General features: G+C 38.3%; 1 protein-coding gene across 9 annotated transcripts in view; it reads right to left on the bottom strand.

Moving 5' to 3' along the window:
• Positions 1 to 27,098, bottom strand: part of RBMS3 (RNA binding motif single stranded interacting protein 3) — a 1,058,437-nt gene that overhangs the window by 416,426 nt on the left and 614,913 nt on the right. For 5 of the 9 annotated variants that reach the window (XM_058657125.1, XM_058657126.1, XM_058657127.1 and 2 more), the window contains one exon: positions 1,658 to 1,827. In XM_058657125.1, coding sequence (XP_058513108.1) covers positions 1,658 to 1,827 — 170 coding nt within the window. Of the gene's footprint in view, positions 1 to 1,657; positions 1,831 to 27,098 lie in introns of all 9 variants that reach the window. The other 4 variants (XM_058657128.1, XM_058657129.1, XM_004588264.4 and 1 more) reach the window with 1 other exon arrangement.

Genomic DNA, 27,098 nt, shown 5'->3' with positions numbered 1-27,098 from the left:
AACACCAGTCAAGGGTAATAGCCCTTCTTTTTATGTCATCATCCATTAAGGGAGATGCTTTATCTGAGCCTTCTGTTTGTAAAGCTGGCAATCTTACAGTTGCAAAGACATACTTTGTAAACACATTTTAGATTTTTGTAACAAGAAGCAAAAGCTTTTGCTATTTATTTTCCAACTCTCAAGCACAATATTTAGTAGACCAAACTGTAACATAGATTTTGTATGCCTTAGTTTTATGGAATTGTACCATAAAATTCAAAATAAAAAAATGTAGTTGTTAGTATTGTTGTTATTATTATTAAAGAAACAGGAAAAAGAGAGAGCTACCCCAATACCACCGATACCCCGAGACTTTCCTCCCCACGATATCACCAATAGATAGGTCCTAGGTTTGATATTAGCCACAAGTCTCAATCCAGGTTTCCAAAGTAGCAGAAAATTAAGCAGTTGAGTTGTCACCACTACCTCCCAGGGTCAGCCGGGGCATGAAGCTACAGCCAAGAGCCAAATCTGTATATTTAACCTCAGGGCTCCTATAGGGGATGCCAGTGTCCAGACCCACAGGAGAAACATTCAACCCTTAGTAAACTATTGTAAATGAGTATTTCTCTCCCAAGGTCCAGTTTTTTCTTTCATGATTCAAGGCAGACAATAGCAACAAGTTTCCCCCACCTTAATCCATTTACTGTTATACATAGTTATGCATTTCTTGTTTTAGCTGCCTCTTTACATTGCTTTGATATATACTCCCATTCTGAAAATCTGGAATAAAGGCAAATAAATATTGTCTGATTTGATTTCCTCCAATAGTTGAGAGGTTAAGAAATTTACAAAATAAATATTCTCTCAACCTTCCTGTAAAAGCATTGCAAAAGAGAAAAAGAACAATTGAGTAATAATTTCTCTTAAGTTTAAAAATATATGAGGCACAAATGACAAATATCTGTAGTAATATTATTCTGAAAATTATCAGAGAGTAATTTAAAAATACAAGTCTTTGTTCTTTGATTCATTATTCTTTACTAATTTTATTTGGAGAACACACTCAAATATATTTGCCATATTTACACATAAATAAGAGAGCTAAGTGCCTGTTGACAATAGATCAATGACAATTATTTGGAAGGGGATTTAATCATTTCTACTCTTCCTGGCAAATATAAAACTCATCGGTCTTAACAGAAGATAGCTTCACAGATATTTCCACAGAAACTACCTTATTCTTCATTCTGGCTAGAATCACTTCATTATTGCCAAGGAATAATCAGAAAAGCTTTGGCAAAATAGGAACTAATCAACCCGAAGTCTACCACTGAGGGGTTGTTGAGATTCCCTTCACTTCTCAGTCTCTTCCATGAGATTCATCCCTGACGCCATCAGCCCCATGGTCTGAAAACACAACTCATCCCTTTTCAGGTCAGTACATGTGATTCAGTCAACAGCTCCTTGCAGATTTATAGAAGAACTTGTTCAACTAAAACCGAGTGTTATATTGCACTCCCGAAACAGGTTAACACGCAATCTCAATGTCCTCTCTCATGCAACATAGTTTCTTCAATGAGACATCAATGTTTAGCTACCTTCAAGGCAATACCAAGTTACGGCCACATAGCAGTAGGGGCGTGAAAAATGGTACAGTGAACACATGGACACTTACGGTTGGCACAGCTTGATGAGGTCCTGGTCAGTGGTGCCTGGCGGAAGGCCTCGAATATACAGGTTGGTTTTACTCAACTGTTCTCCACTGCTGTTGTTGCTGCTGTTGTTGCTGCTACTGTTTGTGCTGGGGCTGGGAGGAGCCATGGGGTGGGGAGCTGGTGCATAGGACTGCTGGAAACAGAAAGAACTGTTACTGGAAAAACAAAAGCTGGCACCTCTGTTCCTAGAGCCAGCAGCACAACTCAAAAACAAAGCAAGCTTCTCATCCTCTCCACTCCACACACGCGCATGCATTTTTACAACCCCACTATGTGGCTACTCACGAGACATCATTACTTTCTATTCTGTAGGTCCTGCATTTGGGTCACAATGTCACCCACAAACAGGATAAGCAAATCGCATGTGCTCTTGATAAAGCTTTTCAATGTGTCCCTAACCACATCTAGGCTGGTAAAATAGTATGTTATGTCCCTCCTTTAGAAATAAAATAATTTTCTCTTGGCACCAATGCGCTACCCTTTGCTTTCTTTCCTAGGCAAGCTTCTTTGGTTTGCTTATAATCCTTTGTTCGCTCCTTATCTGCAAAGAAATATTTTTTTCGTATCGATTTCCTCCTCATGACTGGCCTGATATGTGCATTTTTCTGTAAATAGAAAGACTGTAAACAAATAAGTGACTCAATGAACAAATACATTGTAGGTCTCTCCCCTTTTCTCAAAATGCTGGTTGTCTCTTGCATGTAAAACAGTCATCATTCTCTCCTTACTTTCAAGAGCCAGCCTGGAATTTATTTGGATCTAAGGTCTCCAGCTAAGCACCACAGATCTTCTGGACAGAATAATTCCTTCGTTTGGGGTTATCCTATTCCCAATAACAAGATTAGCACTGCTCTCAGCCTTTCTCCACAGATTCTAGCGGTGCACAGCCCCCAGGAGTGATGAACAAAACATATGTAATGTCTATAAATGTTTTGTTGTTATGATAATCATCTATTCACCACCAGAGAGCCACTACTATAATGTCACATCATTCCATGGTGAAATCAATGCAATAAAATGTGTAATTCTAATTGTACCTGCCAGAATTAGTTAATATATTTATTCACTATGCTTCTTTTTTAATACAGGCATGGCTTTATAAGTTCTCAAATAACTGAGTCACTTCTATGTCTTTTTTATTCTTTTTTCTTTTTTTTTTTTTGCTTTTTTTTTTTTTTTTGGCTATGTGACCCTTAGAGGGTGTTTTAATCTCTCTGAAATAGTGCTCTTGTTAATACAAAAGGAAAACAAGAAAATTGTTCAAGATCATAGGATCTTTAAAAAAAAAATGAGGTAACACACAGACAAAAGTCCTTGAAATTAGAACCAAACCACAAATATTAGTAACAATAAAAATAGGGTTAACATCCGTGGTTTGAATCTGCCTTGCCAGTGATATCACTCTGTAACAATCATAATTCTGCTTCGGTTTTAGTCTGTATTACTGCTCACAAGGAGCACATTCATCTAAACTTCAGGCGACTTTTGGCTGTGTTCTACCCTGAAGTCTCATTAGCTGTTTTATCAGGATTGGAAGGTGTGTAATTATCAAACAGCACGTTTTGGGCACAATAGCAAGACAGTGTTCAGATGAGGTCAAACTACACAATCTTTTTTTTTTGGCAAGAAAGTGAGCCAAGGAATGACTTGAGAGTAGATCTTTGTGCCTTTGTACTCTCATTCTAAAATAAAAACCTGAAAGAAAAATTGAAATGTACACAGGACAAACTTTTCTGGAAAAAAAAATAATGGGTGCTGAAGTCAAAATTGGTGGTCCTCTTGGGTCCAGGGAAATGAAGAGATATTCTGGGGATAAAAGAGCCTGTAGCCTCTGTCATAGAAAGCTACAATCCTTTTGTGGCAGCCTTCAGGGACGCCCACTGAAATGAGACACCCACAAGAAAGTCCTGAAATCCTATGGGAACCTTTCACTATCCCTATTGTCAGTTCAGTTGGAACCATCAACATTTACCCTTCCTATTCAACACAAGCAGGATTGGCTCTACCCATCCTTCAGATTGTAAGTCAAATGGCACCCTACAGCACTCTGTTACTTCCTTCCAATATGTTCAGCCTACCTGCTCTGTCTCTAATGTGTTTAGGGCTTGCTTATTTAATGTTATCCCTAGCATTAATCTCTATGCTCCCCAAGGCACAGAATGAATCAGCCATTATATGAATAGTTTCTAGCCTCATATCTGATACTTAATACAAAGTTAGGCTGCGTCATGCACAATAAAGGTAGCACAGCACCTATCCTATATAGACAGAAGACTAAGTTTCACCATAACTCTAGTTTCACACTATACGTGTTTGTGTCTTGCAGGATTTAAGATCAGCACCAGTATACACTGCCAACTGGTTTAAGGGGATGCTTCTCAGATACAGTATGTCCAGCTGCAAATCACTGCATCTGTTCTTCCATCTCTCCATTCCCCCACAGCACACATCCTCCCCAGTAATCCCTCTGCTTTCAGCATTGTAGGAATTCTTTCAGCCTCCTGTTCAAAAACTCCTCTATTCCCCAATTGCAGTCCTCAGAACTGTCAGCTAGCAACATCCCTGACAGCTTTTAGAATCATCTTTGCTTTTGACTTCTCCTTGTTCCCCAGGTCAGAGTTAATATCATCTCTTCTGCACAGGGCTTCACGCTCCCCCCCTCTAGCTTCCTTTCCCTCCTTCTCTTTCCGGGTTCACTGAAAGAGGCAGGCTGTGCAGAGAGGGGGCCGGGGGGGTTGAGGAGGGAGTTGGAGAATAGCACAAAATTATAAAATGCAAACACAAGCTGGCCAAAAACTAAGGAAAGGGGAAATGAGAGAACAGATAGGAGAGGCGCAAATTCCAGAGCCTACAACTCCCTTCTTTGAAATAAACATCTTTCTCAACCATTTTTTTCAGCATTGCTTAATTTAATATCAACATGCTTAAACGTAGAATTTGCAAATGAATTGCATAGGAGAACATTTTCTTTTGCCAATATTTGAATTAAATGGCAGATATTCAGTGCCTTTTTGGAATTTAATATCTACATTAAGCTCAAGTTTCTTTACTGATAGGGGAAACTATGACTCATTCCCTGACCCAAAGTACTCTATTTTTCTCCTTGGGTACCCTCAACAGTTGAGCTTTCCCTCTTTCACAAATGCTGCACACAGTAGGTGTTCAATACACAGTTGTTCCAAGGCCTACCTGGTCTCTGCCCCACTAAGGTCACCTCCCCCCATATGCTCTTCTTCTAAAATGCACAGGGCCTCTCTGAAACTGTGCTCTCCCACTTTCACTTCCCTTCTCTCTGAATTCTTTGAATTCCTTTCTGAACTCCAGCTTCTTTTAAAATGAGACTTTGCTTAAAGCTGTGTTTTTTCCCTCAATTGCACAGCCTTTTAAACCACCAGGGAGTCGGAAGAATGTCTCCAGCTTTATGTACCGGGATTCAGAGGCACCTGGTTCGGAGGGAGCACTTGACCATCAAATAAGAGCCACCAGTTACAGGAGCATGAGTCTATGTTTACCAAATTCCTCTTCTCCTCAGATAACTTACCCTGACTGGAACATCACTTAGTAAACTGCATGAAACAATAAACATGCCGTGCAAAGGGCCCCCACATACACACTGGGAGAAAAAAACATATTGGAATTGAAACTGAGATGACATCAAGGAACTTGCATACATGGACAGCAGAACTGCATTTTATAAGTAAGAGAAGTTTCAGAGGAGTGGAGAAAGAGGGTCTTTCAGAAGTCATTGGAAGAAAGTAAAACAGCGAGAGACAGTTTTTCTGCATCACATTGTTGTTTGGTTGTTTGGGAATTCAAACAATGTTGCTGAACCACCGATTGGTTCACAAATTTTAACAGCCTGGATGGGGACTCATTGTCTACTTTTGCAGTCCATGTATTTATCAATGCTGCACTACTGATTCAGGTAGCAGTCAGCACTATAAATCATTATTTGGTTTTGAGAATAATAAATTCCCTACTCTATACACACTTTTAAAATGTAATTTCTTTAATCAACAAAATGTTGGTGGAAGATTCTAGGAATGCCTGACACAAGAACCAGCCTAAATGAATTAATTGGTGAAAATCAAAAGCCATGGAGTGTGCTATGGTTGCCAAAGATAGATGACCATGCTACAACATCTAGAAGGTCAGGCATCAGTCATTTTTAGGGTTTCAGGGGGGGTCACAGGAGCCACTTTCCTGATTGAAGTGAATCTTCTTTCCTTCTCAACTCTTTGTCACTATATTCATTTGGATTTTTTTTTATCGATTAGCTTCTAAATCATTTTGAGGCACTGAGTAAGAGCTCTTAAAATGTTAGTAAAAATACATATTTTGCTTCAGATAAAATTGACTTTGTTGTATGCGCAAAGTCACACTCTATAAATCCTATTTAGGAATAGGAAGGACTTATGGTCCAGGGTTACTGAACCTGAGAATGCTGTGCTGTCACAGGGCAGGGGGTAGTGGTGGATTTTGCAGCGTCAGCCTTGGAGGAAGGGAGCTGTAGAAATGGCAGATTTTCAGCAGAGGGGATCTGGATGGCACTCTGATTGAAGGAGAGAGAGGACTTCTCTCGAGGCCGCATACGTGTGGCAAGGACGCAGATTTTTCTCAGATGTTTATTCATGGCAGAATTGCTGAGAGAGTACGTCAGGGATTTTGAAACCTAGGTTAACATCCCTGCCATACAGAAACAGAACTGGTGTACCCTGTAAAAACAAAACAAACAAAAACAGCCCAATCTCCATTCCAGAAGATTCGATTCTTAAAAGAGTAATGCAAGTATGTGGGAGTAACATCTGCTGTCCACTTGCTGGGCATCGTATTTGTAATATTCATCTCACATTGCAAATGAGGAAATTGAACCAAAATGGAAGGGGGTGACCTTCTGAAGGTCATACCACCGCAGCCTTAATTTCAATTAGGCAGTTGGACCAGAGAGGCCCTGAAGTCCCCTGGGAAGCCACTGGACTTCAGTTGCTAATGCTTTGGACACCAGTGCATGTGACTGCTTCTTGGAAGTCGAAACGAGGAAGAGGTTGGGCAGAGGCTCTGTGCATCCATGTACAGACAGGAGAAGATAAACAGCAGAGCAAAGGTTAACAAGCCCCTCTCCCTCCGTCACTCTCAATGCAGACCATCTTAAATTTAATTTGAAATGCCACAAGTTCTTTCAAATAATGTGAAACAATTGGGTTCATTTGTCAAGATTCATGGTTTGTTATTTAATAACAGGAAAATGAACTGGCTTGTAGATCATCCCAAATAGCTGATTCATTTAGTGTGCTTTATTAATGTGCCTCATTTCTCAAGTTTGAAAACTGAATCAACTGGTTACTTCCCCATTCTTGTAAAATGTATTGGCTGAGTCTGTGAGTTTAAGAGGGTGATTTGCTCAGTTTCTGGTCTCTATGCATTTTGGAGAAATATTTGGAAATGGTCGTGAGTCATTCTTGCTTGTTTCTATTACGAAGGAGCACTTGGTACATCTGATATGTGTTCCTCACACTTAGAGCCAATATTCAAACCAAGTCATCTTTTTTCACAGCATCAAGCTATAATCATCAAGCGCTGATCTGGACGCAGGGTTGTGATACAAGTGCAATAACCAGGTAACCTTAAAGTAGGGAGCTCAACTGTAGTACTATGGACATATTAGGTCATTGATTCTAACAACATCCCTCTTATCTACCCACTAGATGCCAGTTACACGAATCTCCCTATGACTTGTGACAACTCAAATTATCTCTATTACCCAGTCTTTTCTGGGAAGTGACAAGGGACAGAGATTGCCTCCAGTTGGCAATCCCTGTTTTAAAAAGATTCTCTTCCTGTCCTTGAAAGGCCAATACAGTAGTCCTCGTTACATAATCATATAAAGCCAGTGGCATCCAAAAATCCTATCACCAAACCAGAGTTCAACTTCCTTCCCGCATTTGCCCTCCGTATCATCATCATCCTCTGTAATCACAGTGTCAGCAGATCCCATTTCATTTGCAGCAACCTACGTCTGAAATGTGCTTCTCTTTCTCATTGGAAACAGAGCTCTTTTACAGAAAGAATTTTAAATAGTTTTTGCATGCGATACCCCTTGGCTGGGAATCACAGGGCCCTGATGCCAAAATGCAGTCATTTCTATTGCAGGCATCTGGCTGTTGGCAGGGTCTGAAGCAGTTGGTCTGGTGGTTTTCGGAGCAGCCTTGGACTCCACCACGCAGCAGTCTGTTCAGTTGATGGTCTCCCCAATTTGTTTTTATTCATCTCCAGTGCAACAGAATTTGTACTCTTTTATCCACTCAAGGGGAAAGCCCTGGATAAAGTCTCTCAAGGGACTGACATGCCAACTCTTTTACTATCCCAAAATGAATACAAACCACATTCCTGTCTTAAACCATACATTATTTAGCATGCACATACACATGCGATCCATTGCTCAGTGGATATTGCTGCTGCAGGCTATTTGATTCCTCTCCCAGACATTATAATTTCCAGATAACCTTGTCCCTGCCAGTGTGAACACAACGGCAGAGAGTTCACACAGCAAGAACTGTGGCAGGCACTGGGGTGTGCATAGGAGCCTCTCACGAGTGTGAAAATGAACACCGTCCACACACAAGCAACAGCAAATACAACTAAATTACTATTAAAGGCAAGCCGTGTGATTTTAGCCACAGTGTCATGAACTACACACATTATGGTTTTGTAATTTTATGCTGGGCAGTTGCCTCTCCATTACATAGAATCTGACTACAGAAAACAGTTGTTTCCATTAGGCCTTTTATAAGAGTGTTTGGGGAGAACCTGTCCTACATTTATTTTCCTACCCTCAGCTCAGATTTGAAAATGAGTCATAAAGGACAAAGCTTCTCGAAAAAGGCAGTGGCATAGGTAACTGACATAGACAAGAGCTGATGTCAACAGCCTTAACAGGGCTGAGACCCTCAGCTTGCCCTATTCAATAGGCACTTAAAGCTCTTGCCATGTGTGAGACTGAAATCTCCTTCCTTCATAGGACATACCACTAACAATTAAAATCTGTGTTTTGCACAGTGCTTGACACCAAGGCAATACTTAGTAAGTATTTTTGTTTGTTTTATCATCGTCATCACTGTTGTCATCATCATTATCTTCAGACACATCCTTACCATGAGCATTATTCTTTCAGTTCTACTTTGACAAAATCTATCTTGGAGATTGTGCTGTAAGAGCTAGGTTTTTCCTTTTCCCATTTGTTTGTTTTTGAAGCTTGGAAGCTGCTCTGCTTTAACGAGGTCATATCTTTAGAACTGTTTTTTTTTTTTCTGCCATTTTCATCAAGAAGCAAAATACAATAACCAAGCAGTGATGAAACAAGCATTGTGGAAGGAATGACTAATTAGTTTCAGGATATTTACACCTCAAACTTACTTTTTATTAAAATTACGTAAGGATGAGATTCACTTTTGTTGTAAATATTGGCTTCCAAATACTTTGTTGGACTGCCTAAATGCAAGTGTCTCTGTACTATTTACAAATAGGCTTAATTTAAAGTCATTGAACAACATTCATTGGCTTGGACATTAAATGACATTTTAAAACTCACAATGCTTCCCAACACAGATAACCTGGTCAATGTTACATTAAAACACATATTAAGGCATTTCATCAACACATTTACAAGTTAGAGAAAAGTAGTTGACACAGGTGTTACGGTGGACTTTTATCAGGATTGTCCATTCTCAAAACATCAATAACATCTGGTTATCATCAAATCCTTCTTCTAATATAACCGATTCATTACGCCATGAAAGAAAAATAAGCAAAATTAGCATACTTCAAATTCTGAAATGCTTACAGTTACACTGTAGAAATGACAAATCCATGCTTTGGAAAGCTTCCAAGCAATCCATTCCCTGAGAACTGATTGTGATGGACTCTTTGTGGAAAAAACAATGAATCTTGTGAAAATTTTCACTTTGAGGAAAACACAGCAATGTCAGCTGCTCTAGAAACAATCATTGTGGGAATTAAAGCATTCCTCGGAGATCCTGGAGGTGGCCATGATCTCTGAATGCAACATTTTCCCCATGGACCAAGGAAATACCTCCAAATTCAATCCGAATGTTTGATAACCTCAGGTCACTAGGAAGCTATCAAAAGCCCAGAACAAGCCACTAGCAATTATTCCTGGAGGAGTGTCTAGGGTACACAGACAGAAAAAGAAAATCGTTTCAAGAGAGAAACAAGGTTATCTGAAGCCATCATCTTGCACTTTACATATTTACTTATTTTTCAGTTTGATATGTCACCATAGCCTTTTTTAAAATTGTTTTATAGTTTGATAATTTCCACTAGAACTAATACTATTGGTAATATATCCAAAAATTAATTCTCCCAGCATCTTTGGGTACACCCTCCTATACAGAATGAAGAGTGATTGATGTAGCTCAAAGAGTATCAACATTAGATCTGCTGAGATAACACTTCGTTTCAAGTAGATAAACTAAACTTTCAGGGTTTCCTCCTTCGGTCATGAAAGTAATGGTTCCAGGCATAATGAGTCATTTCCCCACTCAACTGAGAAATTTTCACATTAACCAATCATATAGCTGATTTGGTTATGGGTTGTTAATGAGGGGTAGAAATACTGCATTTTGTTCCTAACGATGTATAAAAAAAATGACTGTCAATGGTGTAGAGATAACCAGAGCACTAAACAGTGTAGGACTTACTGTCACAAGAAATGTCTGTCTGGTTAAACAAAAATCTCACTTTTCTGAACCTAAACAGATTCAAGGGAAAAGTCAGGTAAAAGTCACATGTACAAATTTAATTTCCTCATGCAGATTTTTGTTCCAACGCCATAATGTTTCCACACATACTCCCCCCCTTCTACATAGAACTGCTCACCCTCAATCCATACCATACTACAGACACACTGACCTCGATGTTTTAATTTCTCCTCTCCATTTGGAATGCTAGGACTATTCTCCACTGTTGGATTCCAGGATGGATCTAAAATTTATTTTACAAACAGGGGCCCATTTGAGAGGAAAAGAGACACTAATGATCAAACCAGGACACAAAGGAGTAAATTGAAACTGTAGCAAATCAGGGTTTATGATAACTTTACCACTGTTTTTACTTTTCTTAGTCCCATACACTCCGTGAGGATAATCTAAAATTCTATTTGATCCTTGACATTTATATTTTATTACTTTAGGAGCCATTTCATTTCCATCTATTTTGATGTCTTACATCATCAACATCTAAAAAAATTCTGAGGTAATAAGGATAACAATGGTTAATGCTTATTGAACATGTAATAAATGGTGGATACAGTGCTGAGTGCTTTATATCCACTGATGTATTTCCTGATCTCAGACCTCTCCAAGCTACAAACTATTATCATCACAATGTTGAAGATGGGAATACAGAGGCTCAGGGAAGTTCAGTCATATTCCAAGGTTGTTTAGTTATTGAACAACATGTGCAGGCACAAAAATTTAGTGTTCACTGCAGCTATTTCCAGATTTAACTCTAGATCTGCCCAGTCCAAAAAGATAGGCAGCAGCCATTGCAGCTGCTTAAATTTTAATAAGATGAATGAAAACTAAACAGAAATTTCACTTATTTTGTCTCACTAACTACATAGCACAGTTTCACAGACACTAAATGGGTATTGACCGCTGCACCCATCTGACAAATGGAGAACATTTCCATCCAGGCAGAGAGTTCTCAAGGGCAGTGCCAATACAGCATTCACACAGCTCTTAAGTTTTGTTCCCCACACAGTATCACTTTAGACAGTACCTAAAAGTGCTGAAAAGCATCGCATCACCTTCGCTGTGCTGTTATTCATCCTGATGCCTTTCAGGTACACTTCCCCACCTTTCAGTAGAGACTGTATTTAAGTGCCCCCTACAGTTAAACATGTAATTGAACTAGATTTCAAGATACAAAAATATATTCTTCAACAGAGGAGCTCCTAGATCAAAAGTGGGCCCTCTTAAGGAATTTCCAGGAGGAACAAGATTCCATGTGAGAGGAAGGATATGTATATAGTTTATTTTTAAGTAATACCCAAGGTTTAACTCATGGTAAAATTGCAAACTACCATAGAGAACAACTATCTGTATAAAATAAATGCCTCTCTGAATAGCAGAGAATAGTGCTGCCCATGATACCCTGTATTTTCCAAACCATATCATCTTCTGTGTCTATACATCCAAAAAAAGGGTCTCTCCCCTCCCACACCTCACATAACATGCTAGTCTACCAAACTTGTTTTAAAAAAAAAATCCAAGCCAGAAAAAGAGAGCACTTTTTAGAGCAAACTACCAGGGCAATTCAGCAAATTCATAAACAATAACCTATATTCCTTGACATAAAACAGTTTTCTTGTTTTATTAGCCAATTCGTTCATATTTTATTGATGTAGCAAAATTAAATGTGAACAAAACCTAAGCTTCCAAAATCCTAAATCCAAGAAATGTGGACTATAAAGCATAATAATTTCCTCACAAAGACAATGTTAGAGCACAGATCAAAAATGTGGCAGCAATTAATACAAGCAAAATAATTGCTTCATTATAAAAACTGGAGGAAGCATTTGCACAGATAATTTTCTATAAATACATTTTCAACATTTATTATCCTTTGGGCCATGGTATGGTAAATACGATAATAAATTAGTGCTGAAATTCAAGGAAAAAATCACACCCAATAAAATTAATATCAGGCATTTTATATGGTTAGCAAATTTACTATAGTTTTATAATCAGAGCTATTAGATATTTACACATCCAACATCAATTTCTCATAATCATAAGTCTTCTTTTTAGCATGATTTAAGTTAATTTGTATCTTAGAAACTTTCTCAAGGAAGGCGTGTTATTGCAAAGCAACTAAGCATGTGAAAGTATCTTCAAAATGTTTCTGAAAAATGTGTTTTATAAAAAAGTGTGCATGAATATCAAAATTGGTTTGTACCAAAATAAATGTATCTTTTAATTACTGTTTCCATGAATTTTAGAAGTCCCCCCAGTCCATTCAGAAGTCACACTGCCCTGGCTGGATCCCATCTTATCATTTAATATCTTACAGAAGGAAACTTAATCCAAACTCTTTTGCCTCGGTCTTCTCACTATTCAAAACAGTAAGAATAACTCCCTTCTGAAGACCATGAGCAAGCTCACCTGAGTGACTGTGTATGGGTAACTTAAACCTGGAGAACAGCAAGTGTTTGAGAATGTTCATTAATTATTATTCTGGCACAAACCTTAAAGCATTTTAATAACACCTTTGTTATGATGGACCATAATATTCTTTTGAATAACAAGTACATAGGTCTGTCAAATGATCTAGGGAATCCTGATATGTTTGAGGCAAAATTGTGAGATGCACAGTAAGAAATCCATTGCTCCTTGTCAAGCTGAAAAACTGTGTAGATTATAAATGGAGATATACTTTGCAATGGATATGGGCCACAGCATTTAAGATGCTGCTTAACATAGCAGAGTGTCTGATCAGAGTACTAGCTGGGTTTCCAATTCCGACCTCCAGCTAACACCCTGAGAGGCAGCAGATTACAGTTCAAGTCTCTGCCATTCACATGTGAGACCTGGATTGAGTTCCTAACTACTGGCTTTGGCCCAGGCCTGGCTATTGCAGGCATTTAGGAAATGCATCAGCAAATGAAGAGTCTCTCTCTCTCTCTCTCTCTCTCTCTCTCTCTCTCTCTCTCTCTCTCACACACACACACACACACACATTGTTCATCTTCCTTTTAAATGAAATGAGCGACATAAATGAATTTTAAGCATAAGAAAAGGCCATTTTCAATGAAATATTAGGATTAGTTAACACTATCTGAATTACTGACACAAATTGCATTTAAATAAAATAATGCCAAGTGTATGGCAATAGTTTTTAAAGATTAAATAAAGATTCTCAAGAAGAAAAATCACATTAAAATACACACATTCTGGAAAAATGTCCGTAAGCTGTTCAAGTTCTCATTAAAGTAAAATACATCCTGTCATCAGGGGAAAAAATCTTGCAGATTAAACAGCACAGCAACTACTAAATGTCCAGAAGGAGTTTCATGAACAGGAAATAAACTGTACCAATTTCATGACTTCTAACACTAAAAATAACTAGGTGTTAAAAAATGGTTATCTTGCAATAATATTAGGTGGATAAACAATGCTTTAAAATTAATTCAATGATGTAATTTCTAACATGTCACAGGATAGGTATCTTCTGGTATCTGAAGCAGGGTTTATAGCACATGATTTGGGCACTCATACATCTTTACACACCAAGGCACTTAGTATCTAACTCTGCTATTCCAGAAGAAAATTTAATGGCTTTACCAATCTTTGTCATGTTATGTGCATGGCTGATTTTAATCCAAGAACTGTTAAAGAAGTCGAAAACTCTCTGAATCGAATGGTTGGGTACTGGGAGCGGTGCCCAGCAGCTCCAGCATTCCCCTGCACCATAAAGTGTTTTCATCCATGACAAGCTTTCAAGAGGCCAACCCCCATTAGGTAGAACAAATGATAGGGAATCGCACATGAGTAGCCAAGATGCAATCAAGTCGTTGGGAGGACAGAAAAAAGATGTTTTTGGTGGCCCTGCTTATTGTGGTAATGACCAGGAAGGGCCAAGAGAGATTGTGTGGGTGACATGATCTGACAGAGGAGTAACATCAGAAGGCAGGGCTTTTCAAAAGTCGGGGCTCCAGGGAAGCTTCACTGCTCATCAGCCAGTGGGAAGTCCCTACACAGAAGAGGTCCTCCCTGACATCTTTCCTTGCCTCACAAACACTCATAGCACATGGCAGACCCTTTGAGGTGACACCATTGATTCCCCAGATTAGCTCACATCATACACAGAATCAAAACAGACACAACTAAATATAGGTAGCTGAACTTAGGCATGATTCATCATCAAAGCGAAGAAGTACAGCATTAAACAATACTAATTACTGGGATAATGCTAGGTTTCCTAAATAGAAAAAAAATGGGTCTAATTAACGGTGTTTACAGTTAAATATTTTAGTAAGCTAACTTTACGTATAAACTTAACATATGTTTCACATCACCCCTGCTGCTTATAGCCAACATCCTATGGAAACCAAAACTTTGGCATAGAATGGATAAATGACCTGCTCAAGTTTAACAAAGTACATACATTGCAGAAAACTGCCTAAAATTATAACTTCTTATGTTACCAGATTACTACCCACTCTATTACCATACTATATATACTGTATCATATTACTGTAATGATAGCTTTATATATAGGGAAACTTGTTATTATCTATAGATGAACGTCCCAAATCTGCTGCCATTTGGAACTACTGCTCAGAATTTTTACATGAAAGACATAATCTGACAAGAAAAACTGTTACAACAACAACAACAACAAAATATTTCTAGCTCAAAGATCATCTATAAATGTTTACCCGAAACTGAAATGTGTAAAACAGAACATACAACTCCAAATAGAACTCATTGAATATAATGATATCAGAAAACATAAATATTTAAAATATATTTTTTTGAAAGACAGATTTTACAGAAGTGAGAGAAAAAGATTTTTCCATCTACTGGTTCATCTCCCAAATGGCCACAATGGTCAGAACTAAGCTCATCAGGAGCTAAAATCCAGGAGCTGCTTCTGGTTCTCCCACGAGGGTGCAGGGGCCCACAGACTTGTCCAGTTCTCTGCTGCTTTCCCAGGTCATGACCAGGGAGTTGAAAGTGAAGCACATGGAACACAAATTGGTGCACACATGGGTGCCAGTGCTGCAGAATGAGGATTAGCTTACTAGGTCATTGTGCTGGCCTGAAGAAGCAAAGATTCTGAAGGACAAACTATAACCAGTGATGACTGCTTCTTGAAACTCTAACGGAGCAAAACTAGTGCATGTTAGGTTGAGCTTTCTTTCTGTCCATATAGCTCTCACCTACTCCCCTCTTCTATCTTTATGCCTTTCAAATAAGTAAGAATAAATAAAATTTCAAAAATTCAAAAGAACACTTCATGGAGATGAGATTGAGTGTTGAGTGTGTGAGGCAGGAAGAGAAGAAGTCCAAAAGAGAGACTATGTTTGTATCCACAGATGGCCTAAATGTATGCGTTAGAATATAAGAGAAAAATCTGACTGCATTCAACAAAAATCTTTATGAAAATATGGTTTTTGTTTCATTGACAAGTAAAGTCTTCATTCCAAAGAACAACGTATTTTAGTACTCAGAGTGATTCTAAAGTATCAGAATATATAACTTTGGAATGGCGTAATTTCACAACTACATTTCTCAAAGACAATGAGTAGAATTAATCTGACATATTTTTCTTGAGGTTTACAGAAATTGGAGAAAACTATTTTAGTAATAAAACAGCTAAAAATAAACAGGGAGATGAACAACATTAAGCTTTTTCTACTGCAATGATAATGTTTATTCCAATTAGTTAAGGCCTATCAGTAGACTCATGTATGAGACTTATCCTTTTCTTTTCTTGTTTTTCCTTTTTTTTTTTTTTTGCACAAGAGTACATTTTAGTCAGTGAAAACAGGCATTCACTGACATCATTTTCCATGTTTAGCAGAGGAAAGTAAAATCCTTGAAGTGTTGACTGTACCATGCTGGGAGACTTCTTTTTTGTTACCTCAATCCTTCTCCTAGTGTAGAGATACCACATCTACTGTTGGTCAAGGAACACTGTTCAAAAAAATCATAGTCCAACATCACTGGCTCATCCATGTTGAATCTGCAAAAGCTGCGCTTATTATACAAACCCAGAGAAGTAGCACTGTGACACAGCGTGTTAAGCAACCACCTTCAATGCCAGCATCCCATATGAGTGACAGTTTGAGTATTGGAAATTTCATTTCTTAGGCAGCTCCTTGGAGACAAGCAGAGAACGGTGGGAGTACTTGGGCCCCTACCATCCATGTAAGAGACCTGGGTGGAGCTCCTGGGTCCTTACTTCAGACCAGCCCAATTCTGGCCATTAAGAAGATAACAATGATGACAAAATTCAATACCAGATCATGAGGGGAGTTGGAAAAAAAGAAAGGTCCCTTGAAGCTAAAATCCATGAGCTTCTAGGCAAACGTTTCACTTTACAACTTTCTTTCTGATACTTCTCCAACACTTCAGCACACTTACAAGTGGATCTGTGAGTCCCACTAGCCTATCACACGAAGAAGTAATTCCGCATTTTCAGAAGCAAGGATCTGATGGGAGCGTTGGCTCCCATGCGTTCCCGTCTGCGGCTCTTTCTGCCTGTCGTGTTTTCTGCCTGTGCTCTTGGGTGCCCTTCTCTGAGCACACTTTTGGATAGTGTTACATGTTGAACAGCACTTCCAAGCATTGTCTCAGATTGCGGTATGCACGTTTCATTACAGCTCAAATATTCCATTAGAATGTTTACATCATTTTTCATAAATCAACTATGTATTGGTGATTTAACATCTGGCTGCCTCTGTCTTATTTTAATTTTCATGGCTATGTTTCTTTTGAAATAAAACCCTTCCTGTGCTTCCTTCTCAGTATCCTCTACATCTGTCTTTACATTCATCCTACTAGTTCTGTGATTATCTAGAAATACTTGTATTTATTTGCACATGGACTAATGGATCCATCTCCAAATCGCATTTCTTATTATCTAGCTCAAATGTATTCTAACCTATTCTTTATCTATTTTTTATCTTTCTAAAGTAAAAGTTCATTTTCCTTCTCATTCTTATGTTTAAAAAAATCATGAAATGCTTTTCATTCTCTACTGGGCACCTTTGTTAGTCTGGCATTCAAGGATTCTGAATGAGTTTCCCAAAGTCACCTTGATGCTTAGCACACAAAACTAAATTTCTATATGAATGTTCATAAAATTTACTATCATGAGTCTGCAAGCCATTCTGTTGATTGTTGCAAATGTATAATTGTGGTGTTTTTTTTCCTGTGAAAGAGAAATTATTCCTTCCTGATGCATGTATGAGAACCTATTACTCAACAAAGAATTTAATTTTCAAACTGCCCATTTCTCCAGTTCGCCTGTGTTGCCGTTAAAAAGCCAACACAACTGGGCACTTAGGAGAGCCCTATTGAGTAATATCCACTCAAAGGGCAGGAATGTATTTGCATAATTCATATTTACAAAGATGTGAATTATACAAATCTTCATTATGCAGAGAGAATGCTCCCAGTGTGACTGCTCACATCTAAATGGTCTGGAATTGTCCTTCTCTGCAATCAGCTGTACCCTCATTTTATTCTATTATGAGGGAAGAAAGAGCAGTGCCAGACTGATCAATGTGCCAATGAATCTTATGGCTATATTTTCACAATGACCTATATTCAAGGAGTTAGGCAAACGTAAGAGGAATTTACTACTCACAGGATAATGGCTCACTTTAACATAAGGGTGTCCCGAAACATGGCATACTCTTGCTTTATTTATGCCCTACTGCTTGACTGATCATCTTTCTCATATTTTGCCTTACTTTTGAAAGCACAGATTCTCTTGCCTTATTGATCTCTTTATACCTTATCATTTTTTCCCTGAGTTATTTGGCATCATGACAGCAGTGTGTTGCCAAGGCTGATTTAACATCATCTCCCAAGTATGCAGCCCTGAGCTCAGAGTGGAATATTTTAAGACTGAAACATGTAACACATCTGTCAGGCAATGATACAAATACAGTCCCTTGTCAGAACTAATGAATGAGGTAATCCAGTGTATGGACAAATAGCAGGAGGAAGGAAAATTCTAAAAACTGTATTCTGCCAAAAAGCATTTCTGAGTAATTAAATTATTTGGGAGAAAAACGATGTTCCTTTGTTTAGGGCTCTAACTTTTTTTTTCCTTGCCAGCATGAAAGACCTTGGTGATTAGCTTCAGAGAATGAAAATGGGGCACGCAGCAGAGAGCTACAAGGACATCAGCAAGAAAAGTGGGTGGTCACTTAACTCATACAGTTCATGAGAAGGACCTATTTCCTCTAAATTTTTGTAAAACTTGTTCGCTAGGGAGTTCCCTTTTACTTGATGAGTTGTCACTATTTCTTTGCTTTAATTTTCTTTTTGCAAAAAAAAAAAAAAAAGATCATTGACGTGACAAGGCATGTGGATAAATACAGAAACTTCCAAGGTGTTTCAACAATGAGGACAACTGGACATAGGCCAACCGTCAACAGTGGTACCACTAAAGATCTTAAAGATTTTTCCATGAGGAGCAAATAATATCCTAAAGTTGACTGCTGCCATTGTACACACACGGGCACACTTACGAAGGGATGAGAGAGCAGAACAGACGCACGTCGGGCAGAGAAGTCTGACACGGAACAGAGTTTTTACATATATATTTAAGAGTATAAGGACACTTCCACTCTCCCCACCTTCTCTACCTCACACCTACCTTCCCTTGCGCCTTTCTTATTTTTCTTTCAATTTTTACTAGGGTGAGAGTTTTCAGTTGATATTCACAAATTTAACCCTTCACTAAGGAATTCAACAAATAGTGTGTAGAAATTCTACTGTTTCTTGTGAGCACAGAATTAACAATTAAGCAATGGTGAGGTTCTGGAAATGGTTACTGCATACTCGGATCTCCTCCTCTGCAAATATAAATGGAAATCAAGCACTGGTGAGCCAAGAGAAAAGTGATACCAAGTCCAATTAAACACTATCTGAATAAAAGTGATTGCTGACTTCATTTGTCCCTGGATGCACCTGGAATGAGTGCTATTTATTACACAGACTTCCACTTACAATAGGATTTCAAGTAACATTAATCTGACTCTTAAATGCAACTTAAATTCGGTTTATTTAATCTCCATTAGTATATAAAAGGCATCTTTTTAAAAAAAAAATTTTTAAAGATTTATTCATTTTATTACAGCCAGATATACACAGAGGAGGAGAGACAGAGAGGAAGATCTTCCGTCCGATGATTCACTCCCCAAGTGAGCCACAATGGGCCGATGCGCGCCAATCCGAAGCCGGGAACCTGGAACCTCTTCCGGGTCTCCCACGCGGGTGCAGTGTCCCAATGCATTGGGCCGTCCTCGACTGCCATAAAAGGCATCTTAATCTGCTTTTCTGATCAATATTATTCTTCAGGGCCAGCATTGTCGTACAGCAAGTTAAGCCTCAGCCTGCAGTGCTGAGAGCATAGAATACTGTGGGTTCCAGTGTCAGCTGCTCTGTTCCCATTCAGTTCCCTACTGATGCATCTTGCAAAGTCACAGAAGGTGGTGTGCATGCTTGCATTCCTGTTACTTCATGGTGACCACTGAGTTCTCTCTGAGAAAAGTATCTTACCACCCAGGACTCTATTGCCTCCAACAAGTCCCCTAATAACCAAGGCTATTCATCCCAGAATCCCCATTCAAATTTTACCTCTTTTGAGAAAACTTTATCACAAGCAGATTTATCTCCTCCCTGCTTAAGGTTCAAAGAAACACTGTCCTTGGGGCTCTGCTGGTCACAACTGTTTGGTGCCATATTTTGTCCTAAGGTAGATATTTTGTACCAACCAGCATGCTGGTGTGTCTAGGACAGGGCACATGTCCAGCTACAGCTCTGCTCCTCAGAGGTTAGACACACACCGATTACAAGTTTTTCAGTTGGTACATGATCATTTACTGGAAGTTCAATTTTTTCTAAAACACAAGTCGATAGTGATTGTTCTCCAGAAACTCACAGATAATTTGAAAAAAAAAACCTAATGACCAATATAATTCTTAGCTTTATTAGGTAAATGTAAATTGCATTATGTGGTTATGAAAACATGGAGGTTAGAGTCTGTTACCTTTGTCATTATGTTCCTGGGGTCTTAATGACAAGAAGACAAAAAAGGAGTAATAGAAAATGTGCTTCCTCCACTCCTTTTTTCTGTAGGTCTCTGCCAAACCAGCTGCCAGCTTGATGCCCACAACCCAACCACAGTACCTGGCTTATGAAAGTAGAGTCTACACATTTACTTCACACTGGACCAGTCATGCATGTTGTCAAACCATGTATAGGAAGTGAATGCAATGTATTGGATCTAACTAAATATGTATAACATTTTGCTTGTTATACAAATGCAGAGGATAGAGAGAGCTCACAAGATTTTTTGCAACGGCTTTCTGTTTTAAAATGAGTAGTTGTGTATTTGGATTAAAAATAATTTTACTATATGCCTTTAGACTTAATTTTAAAATATTGATTATATAAGTTAAAATAATGATCACCTTTCAATGCCCCCAAGTATTTCAGTAAGTAACATATTTCTTATAATCACATCCTTTGGTGGACATGTGGTACTCATATGATTATACCAACTTAGCTTTGGGTTGTATGAGTGTTTGAAATAATATAAACCCCAATCAATTCAACTGCCATTTGTGAGCGATAAATGAAAAGCTCCATTCTTTGCTGAAACAGACACCTATTTCAATCAAATACCAGTGAATCCAGTAAAGGAAATTATTGGCACACGGAATAGAGAAACTGCCAAAGTGAAGAACAGAGCATTTGCCAGAGACAAGGGTGTCATTATGTTACTCATCCAATGTTGTTGTACATAGAAGCATCTCTCTCTCTCTCTCTCTCTCTCTCCTCTCTCTCTCCTTTCTGTGGCAAGCCACTCTACCCACACATCTCACACAGCAGTATTAGCCAATAACAACTAGTTTGGAATTCCTGTCAATTTCATCAGCTTGTCTTTTGGATTATTTCCTGAAAAGTGGAAAACCTGTTCTAATCTGATAAAATTATACATCAGTTAGGTGCCAAAGTGGTCCCAGGCATCCATCCGTTCTGGCTCAAGCCTCTCCCACAGCTGCACACATCGAAGGTCATATTTTGATAGCTTGCCACAATCCATATTTTCCTACTTCTCCTCTACAATTGATTAACTGATTGTATATTTCTAGGAAGTATTCCCTGATTCTTAAGTTTTTTTTTCCCTCCAGGTGGCAGCTTAATGCTACCTTAGCTACCCCCACGTTTATGCTCTCTTAACTTCATTTAGTATGAAATATGGGTAGATCTTCCTGCTAGCCCAGATGGATGAGATGAAAGAAGCCTGCTTATGATGAGAAGATATCAATCATGAAAGTGATGGCTACTCTTCTGAGTCTGTTTCTACTTCTGGAAAATTTTTGGCTGTAGAATTCTGTCCAAGATGGGCAAAACGCTTCAATGGACTACTAAAACCCCAAGAAAGAGTGGATGGGCTCTTTTTCAAATAGCTTACACAATTTTGTTGTCCTTTTTTTTTTTTAAAGAAGAGGGATAAGAATCATTTTCAATAAATATCCTTCATAGACAAGCCTGTTAAAATTATACCACCATCTTTTCCAAAGCCTTCCAACAGTTATCAGCACAGCTGAAAACTTTGAGTTAATTTGAAATTGTATGTTCTATCCTGTCAACACCAGACCACACATACACAGTATTAAAAAACATCCAGTGAGTATTTTGATTCCTAAAACAGAGGAATTATCATGTTCCATCTTTATGTACTTAGAAAATATGTCTTTCTTATTAGGAATTAAAAGAAAAGGTTTACCATTCATTTATGAATTAATCTTAGATTTTATTCTTTGGGAATGCAAGGAAGAAGACATAAAATATTAACTTAATAAGAGATTCTAAAGTGACAACTTCCCCAAAGGTTGGTGGTACCAGACACTGGCACACATTCTTCCATCTGGGTATTTCAAGGACATATTCCCACATGAGGATCCAAGAGGGAAAGTGTTACAGAACTAACAGATGGTCTCCCCTTGCCTAGACCAGGATAATGGAGCACTTAGGCAATTTGCATGCTAGCTGTCAGTGACACAGGTATGTTATGTCAAGGACTTGAGTGAAGCAGAGAGAAGCCTTATATGGGATATTATATTATGATTGAGTTAGGATTGCATTTATTTGTGTGCTGTGATAGGTAATACTTTTTTAGAGACTGGCAGCTTAAAGATGGCACTTTTTTCACTCTCTTCTGGGTTACAGGGCAATGTATTTCACTGCAGGCTCACATTAGAGCAATTTCCAGCCAGTAAAAAAACCAACAAAGAAATTTTGCTCTGGTTATTAGGGAATCATTTGGAAAATAGTTCTCACGAGTCTTCACTTTTTATTACACGCACACACTGCCAACATAGGCTCTTCACTGGTCCTAGATTTAAATGCTTAAAGAATGTTGAAACGTCAAGAACTGCCTGGGAATAGCACTATCTCAGTATCCAAAATAAACAGTAGCTGCCAAAACAAGAAAACTCCACTTCCTCATCAAGTGATGAAACATGTTCCCACTAACAGTATAATGCACTCATGATTGTGTGCCATAAATTGAATATGCACCCAAAAAAAGTCATTTAAGCAGAATCCTATTATGTATCATATGCACACACTTCTGCAATTTGCTTTCTTGAACCTGACCACATAAATTACTCGCCTCTTTTGAAGGCAGGCAAATTGGTAACTCCAAGTGAACCGTGTCTTCCACAATTCATGCTACAGTCCAGAGTCCTTCCATATTACCTCTGGGCTTGGTTATTTACTTACTATAACCAGCAATGCTCACAAACATGATGCAAGCATGAGGTTGATAATCATTTGCACATTGGAAGTTATTCTCCTAAAAACATCTTTTATATTACATTGTAAGGAAAGAATTCCAAGCAGCATAATTTCTTGATACTGATTTACCCAGACAAGTAAGGGACAACATAATGTAATTAATATAGGGGAAGCTGGGCTACAAGGTAGAGCTCAGTAAAGGTGCTATTCACTCCCAGAGCATGCTGCTAGCAAGAGAGGTTACATGGAGAGATCTGAGAACAGGAAACGTCACTTAGGAACTCAACCAATGAGGATGAATCAGGAGGGGGATGAAGGAGCATTTAAACGTCTGTCTAAAAACTCTACTCTGAAAACATGCACATCCCCTAAGATTCTTCACTTAACTCGCCTTGATGGAGATCTCTGCCTTTAACTACATCTTTATGTTTCCTTGAAATTATGATAAGCATATTGGTGAGCACATTTAATGTGCAGCCAATGCACAGCACGGTAAGAAATGAAACCTCTGAAACCAATTTCAGGACAGGCTTCCTCAGGAATAGAATATGTGATTTTGGAGATGACTTCTGAGTCTCAATTCCCACATCTGAAAGTTGAGGACAGCCATGTCAACCTCCTCTTATTCTCCTTAGGACTGAGTGGACTGAGCAGCTGTCACCCTTTGGACAGGTCCTGGTACTCAGCAAGTACACAGAGACTGCCAGACATTGTTGCCTTTGCTGTTACTCATTTTTATTATTTACTATTAAACTAGACTGAAATCTACTTTGGTGCTACCAAGTAATTCAGACAGTTTCTGCCTATCAGAGCAGGAGCTATGATCAATAAAAGAGAACAATATGTGCAAAAATTCCATAATTGAAAGTTTTACATCGTAATCACATTGAGCAATGCCAAGGCCATTTCTTCCTTGGCAACAGGAGGCAGGTAATAGCTAAGTGACCTTAAACAGTCGGAAAATTTCACTTTAAACTTTCAAATTCTGAGCATTTTAGTTTTAACTAATTAAATGGGAAAAAAAAAAGAAAACACAAAGGAACAGGATGACATTTAACTGTTTGTAACTGAAAAAATCAATAAAAAGTGCAAGTTCAATTTAACATACTGTAGCTATTAAACTGTGAAAATGTACATTTGTATTTTTTAAACATACTTAAGGGTTTCAAATAATAGTGGCTAACATCAAGGCAGTTTTGGGTTTACATTTGCTGATGTACAGGGCAAAGGGGTAGCATTTAACAAGGCATGTGTAAGGAATTTTTGGCTTGATTTTTCAGGGGCAGTTCATGCTATGGTTTAATGAGCCTGGCCAACTTGCATTAGGGACATAGAGAATGATGTGGATTCCCGTGTAGGGAGTCAAAATGGTTTGAAATGAATGTATCACTCTGTGTCAGTTTCCAAAATTACAGTCACAGCTTTTAGTGCAGATTTCATTTTTAATAATCTCCTTAAAAATCACTAAAACATATCACCCCACCGTGTAATTTGTTTCTTTCACACTGATGGCACTCCTACTGTTTAAAACTAATTGCTTTTTTACATTATCTTAAGGTCAGGCAAAACAGAATGAATTTGGAGACAGCATAACTGTGAGGCACAACTGTTGAACACATCAAGAGCCCATCACAAAGCTGAGTGAATATCTCCCTCAAAATTGCACTGAAGTTGTCAGCTTCAATTTGTCTGTAGCAAATTTCACCATGACTGACTATCTAACTTGAAGGTTTGTTAAACATGGTCTCGTGCTTATTTGCAATTCTGTGAAAGGCAATCCAGAAAGCAGGCTTAGTTTCTAAATGCAACAATTAAGGTAGGCAGTAGGAACAAATATGGGTTCAGGTGGGATTTTTCTAGGAGTATGAAAGTACTGTTTTCATTGAATATACCTCTTTCAAGATGGCAAGTAAATTTAAAGCTCTGCCATACATCTTTTCCCAATAAAGGCATGTAAAACAGTCCAAATAACAAGATTTTTCCTAAATCAATCCTTAGATCACTGTGTAGATGTTGGAATTTCTTAAAATACAGAAGAAATTGTTGAATTTCCCCCACTGTCATAATTGACAGAGGAAGCAGACGGTTGAATAATACCTCTACAATTTGTAGATTGGGTTATAAAAGATATGTTTTAATAACTTTGAGTTGCACGTGTGTGTGTTTATATGTGTGACTCATTCATTCAGTTAGCACCCTTTGTTCCCTTCCCCCCTTAATCCACCATACGTTGTGATCATCTGTTTGGCAAACGACTCTTCCAAAACATCAAAAATCAGTGACATTCCTTATGGAGCTAATCTACCCTGCTGATCACAAAACCAATACAAAAAGGGAAAAAATATTTCTATAGAGGTACTTAAGAATGAAGACTTGTTCAAAGTATGACCTGGAAAGGAAATTTTGGTGAATGCTTCTTAACATGGGCACATGATGATATTCATTGTCTGCAACGTAGCACCTAAAGTTTAAATATCTCCGGTATCTGTTGTTTCAGAGAAACTTTGGACCTTCTGGTATTTTTGGAGTGGGACTGAAGGCATCTACTTATCTTGTTTTATGAATCTTACCAGATCATTCCATTAAGATCTCAATTCATTTCCAAAGAAGCTTTCTAAAGTTATGGGGAAACTGTGTGTGTACTCTAAAATTTAAAACACATTCTAAAGACATAATTCTTAGGCACTGTCATTTAGCCAAATTTTAATTCTAGGCTAAGTTTTCTCTAGTCTTAGCTGTAGTATCATCCTGTCAAAAGATACAGGAGTAAAGGAACAGTAGAGTGGTACAACTTTCCCACAGTCCAATTTATTTGGACATTTACAGTGACAATTTTGCTGTCATTGGGGTTACATATTTTTCACCTCAGGGGTGGGACAGAAGAAGTTCACACGTTCAGTTCGTAAGCACTTTGTCGCCTCCAGAACTGCCCTTTTAGTAATCCAATGTGCACGCTTCCATTACTTGAAGCAAATCAAAGAGTCAAGGCTCCAGGTTGGCCTGTCTACTCAGCCTCATGACACCACAAAGAGCAGGTGGCACAGGGGCTGGGTGTCACCTGGCAGCCCCCTAGCTACCTCAGGCAGGCATATTTTTCCTCAAAGTAGTTGATTTCAATTAAAAAAAAAAGCCAATGACTTTGCAGTAGTGCTTAAATTAAATGAAAACCCTGCAAAACACAACACTTAACACTCAGCTAATTCCGGGTCATGACTCGTGTATACAAGTGGGACTTAACAGAGACCACTCAGATAACACGCTGAACATGTGATAAGTGTCTCCTCACCAACAAAAGAGAAAATTTGATCAAAATAAAACATTTAGTATCTTCCCATTCTTATAAAATCGTGGGGATAGAGGTAAACTGCTCACCTACAAAGAAGTAGCAGAACTAGAATTTGAAATTGGCATCCCTCTGTGTGACCTGTAGATTAGTGTCCATGATCAAATTTTAACAGATCTGCAAAAAGATCATTTCCAGACATTGGGAGAGAGGACCCAATGCTTCTGTCAGTTTGACATTCTCATATCACCCAAGTGCCTGGTTTCATACCAGTCGGTCATGTATGGAATATAAACAAAACTTGACATTCACCTTAGGTAGTCTGCAAATGAACTGCTGGAAACTGACTCTCTGAATTTCTAGGTTTTGGTCTCCACAGAACTCCGATTCAATTGATAATGATATCAGGCATAGCTTTATCAAGAAAAAAGAAAGATACAAGTCATTCAGATTTCTGTTGCCTACAAATTTCATATGAGAAAAGAGAGAATTCACCCAGCATAGGGAACTGTATCATGCTGTCTTTAGTGTAGATTTATATACTTT

The sequence above is a fragment of the Ochotona princeps genome, chromosome 30 (genome assembly GCF_030435755.1).
Source record: "Ochotona princeps isolate mOchPri1 chromosome 30, mOchPri1.hap1, whole genome shotgun sequence".
NCBI lineage: Eukaryota > Metazoa > Chordata > Mammalia > Lagomorpha > Ochotonidae > Ochotona > Ochotona princeps.
Note: the sequence above shows the minus strand (reverse complement) of the source record. Positions and strands in the feature narration are given on the sequence as shown.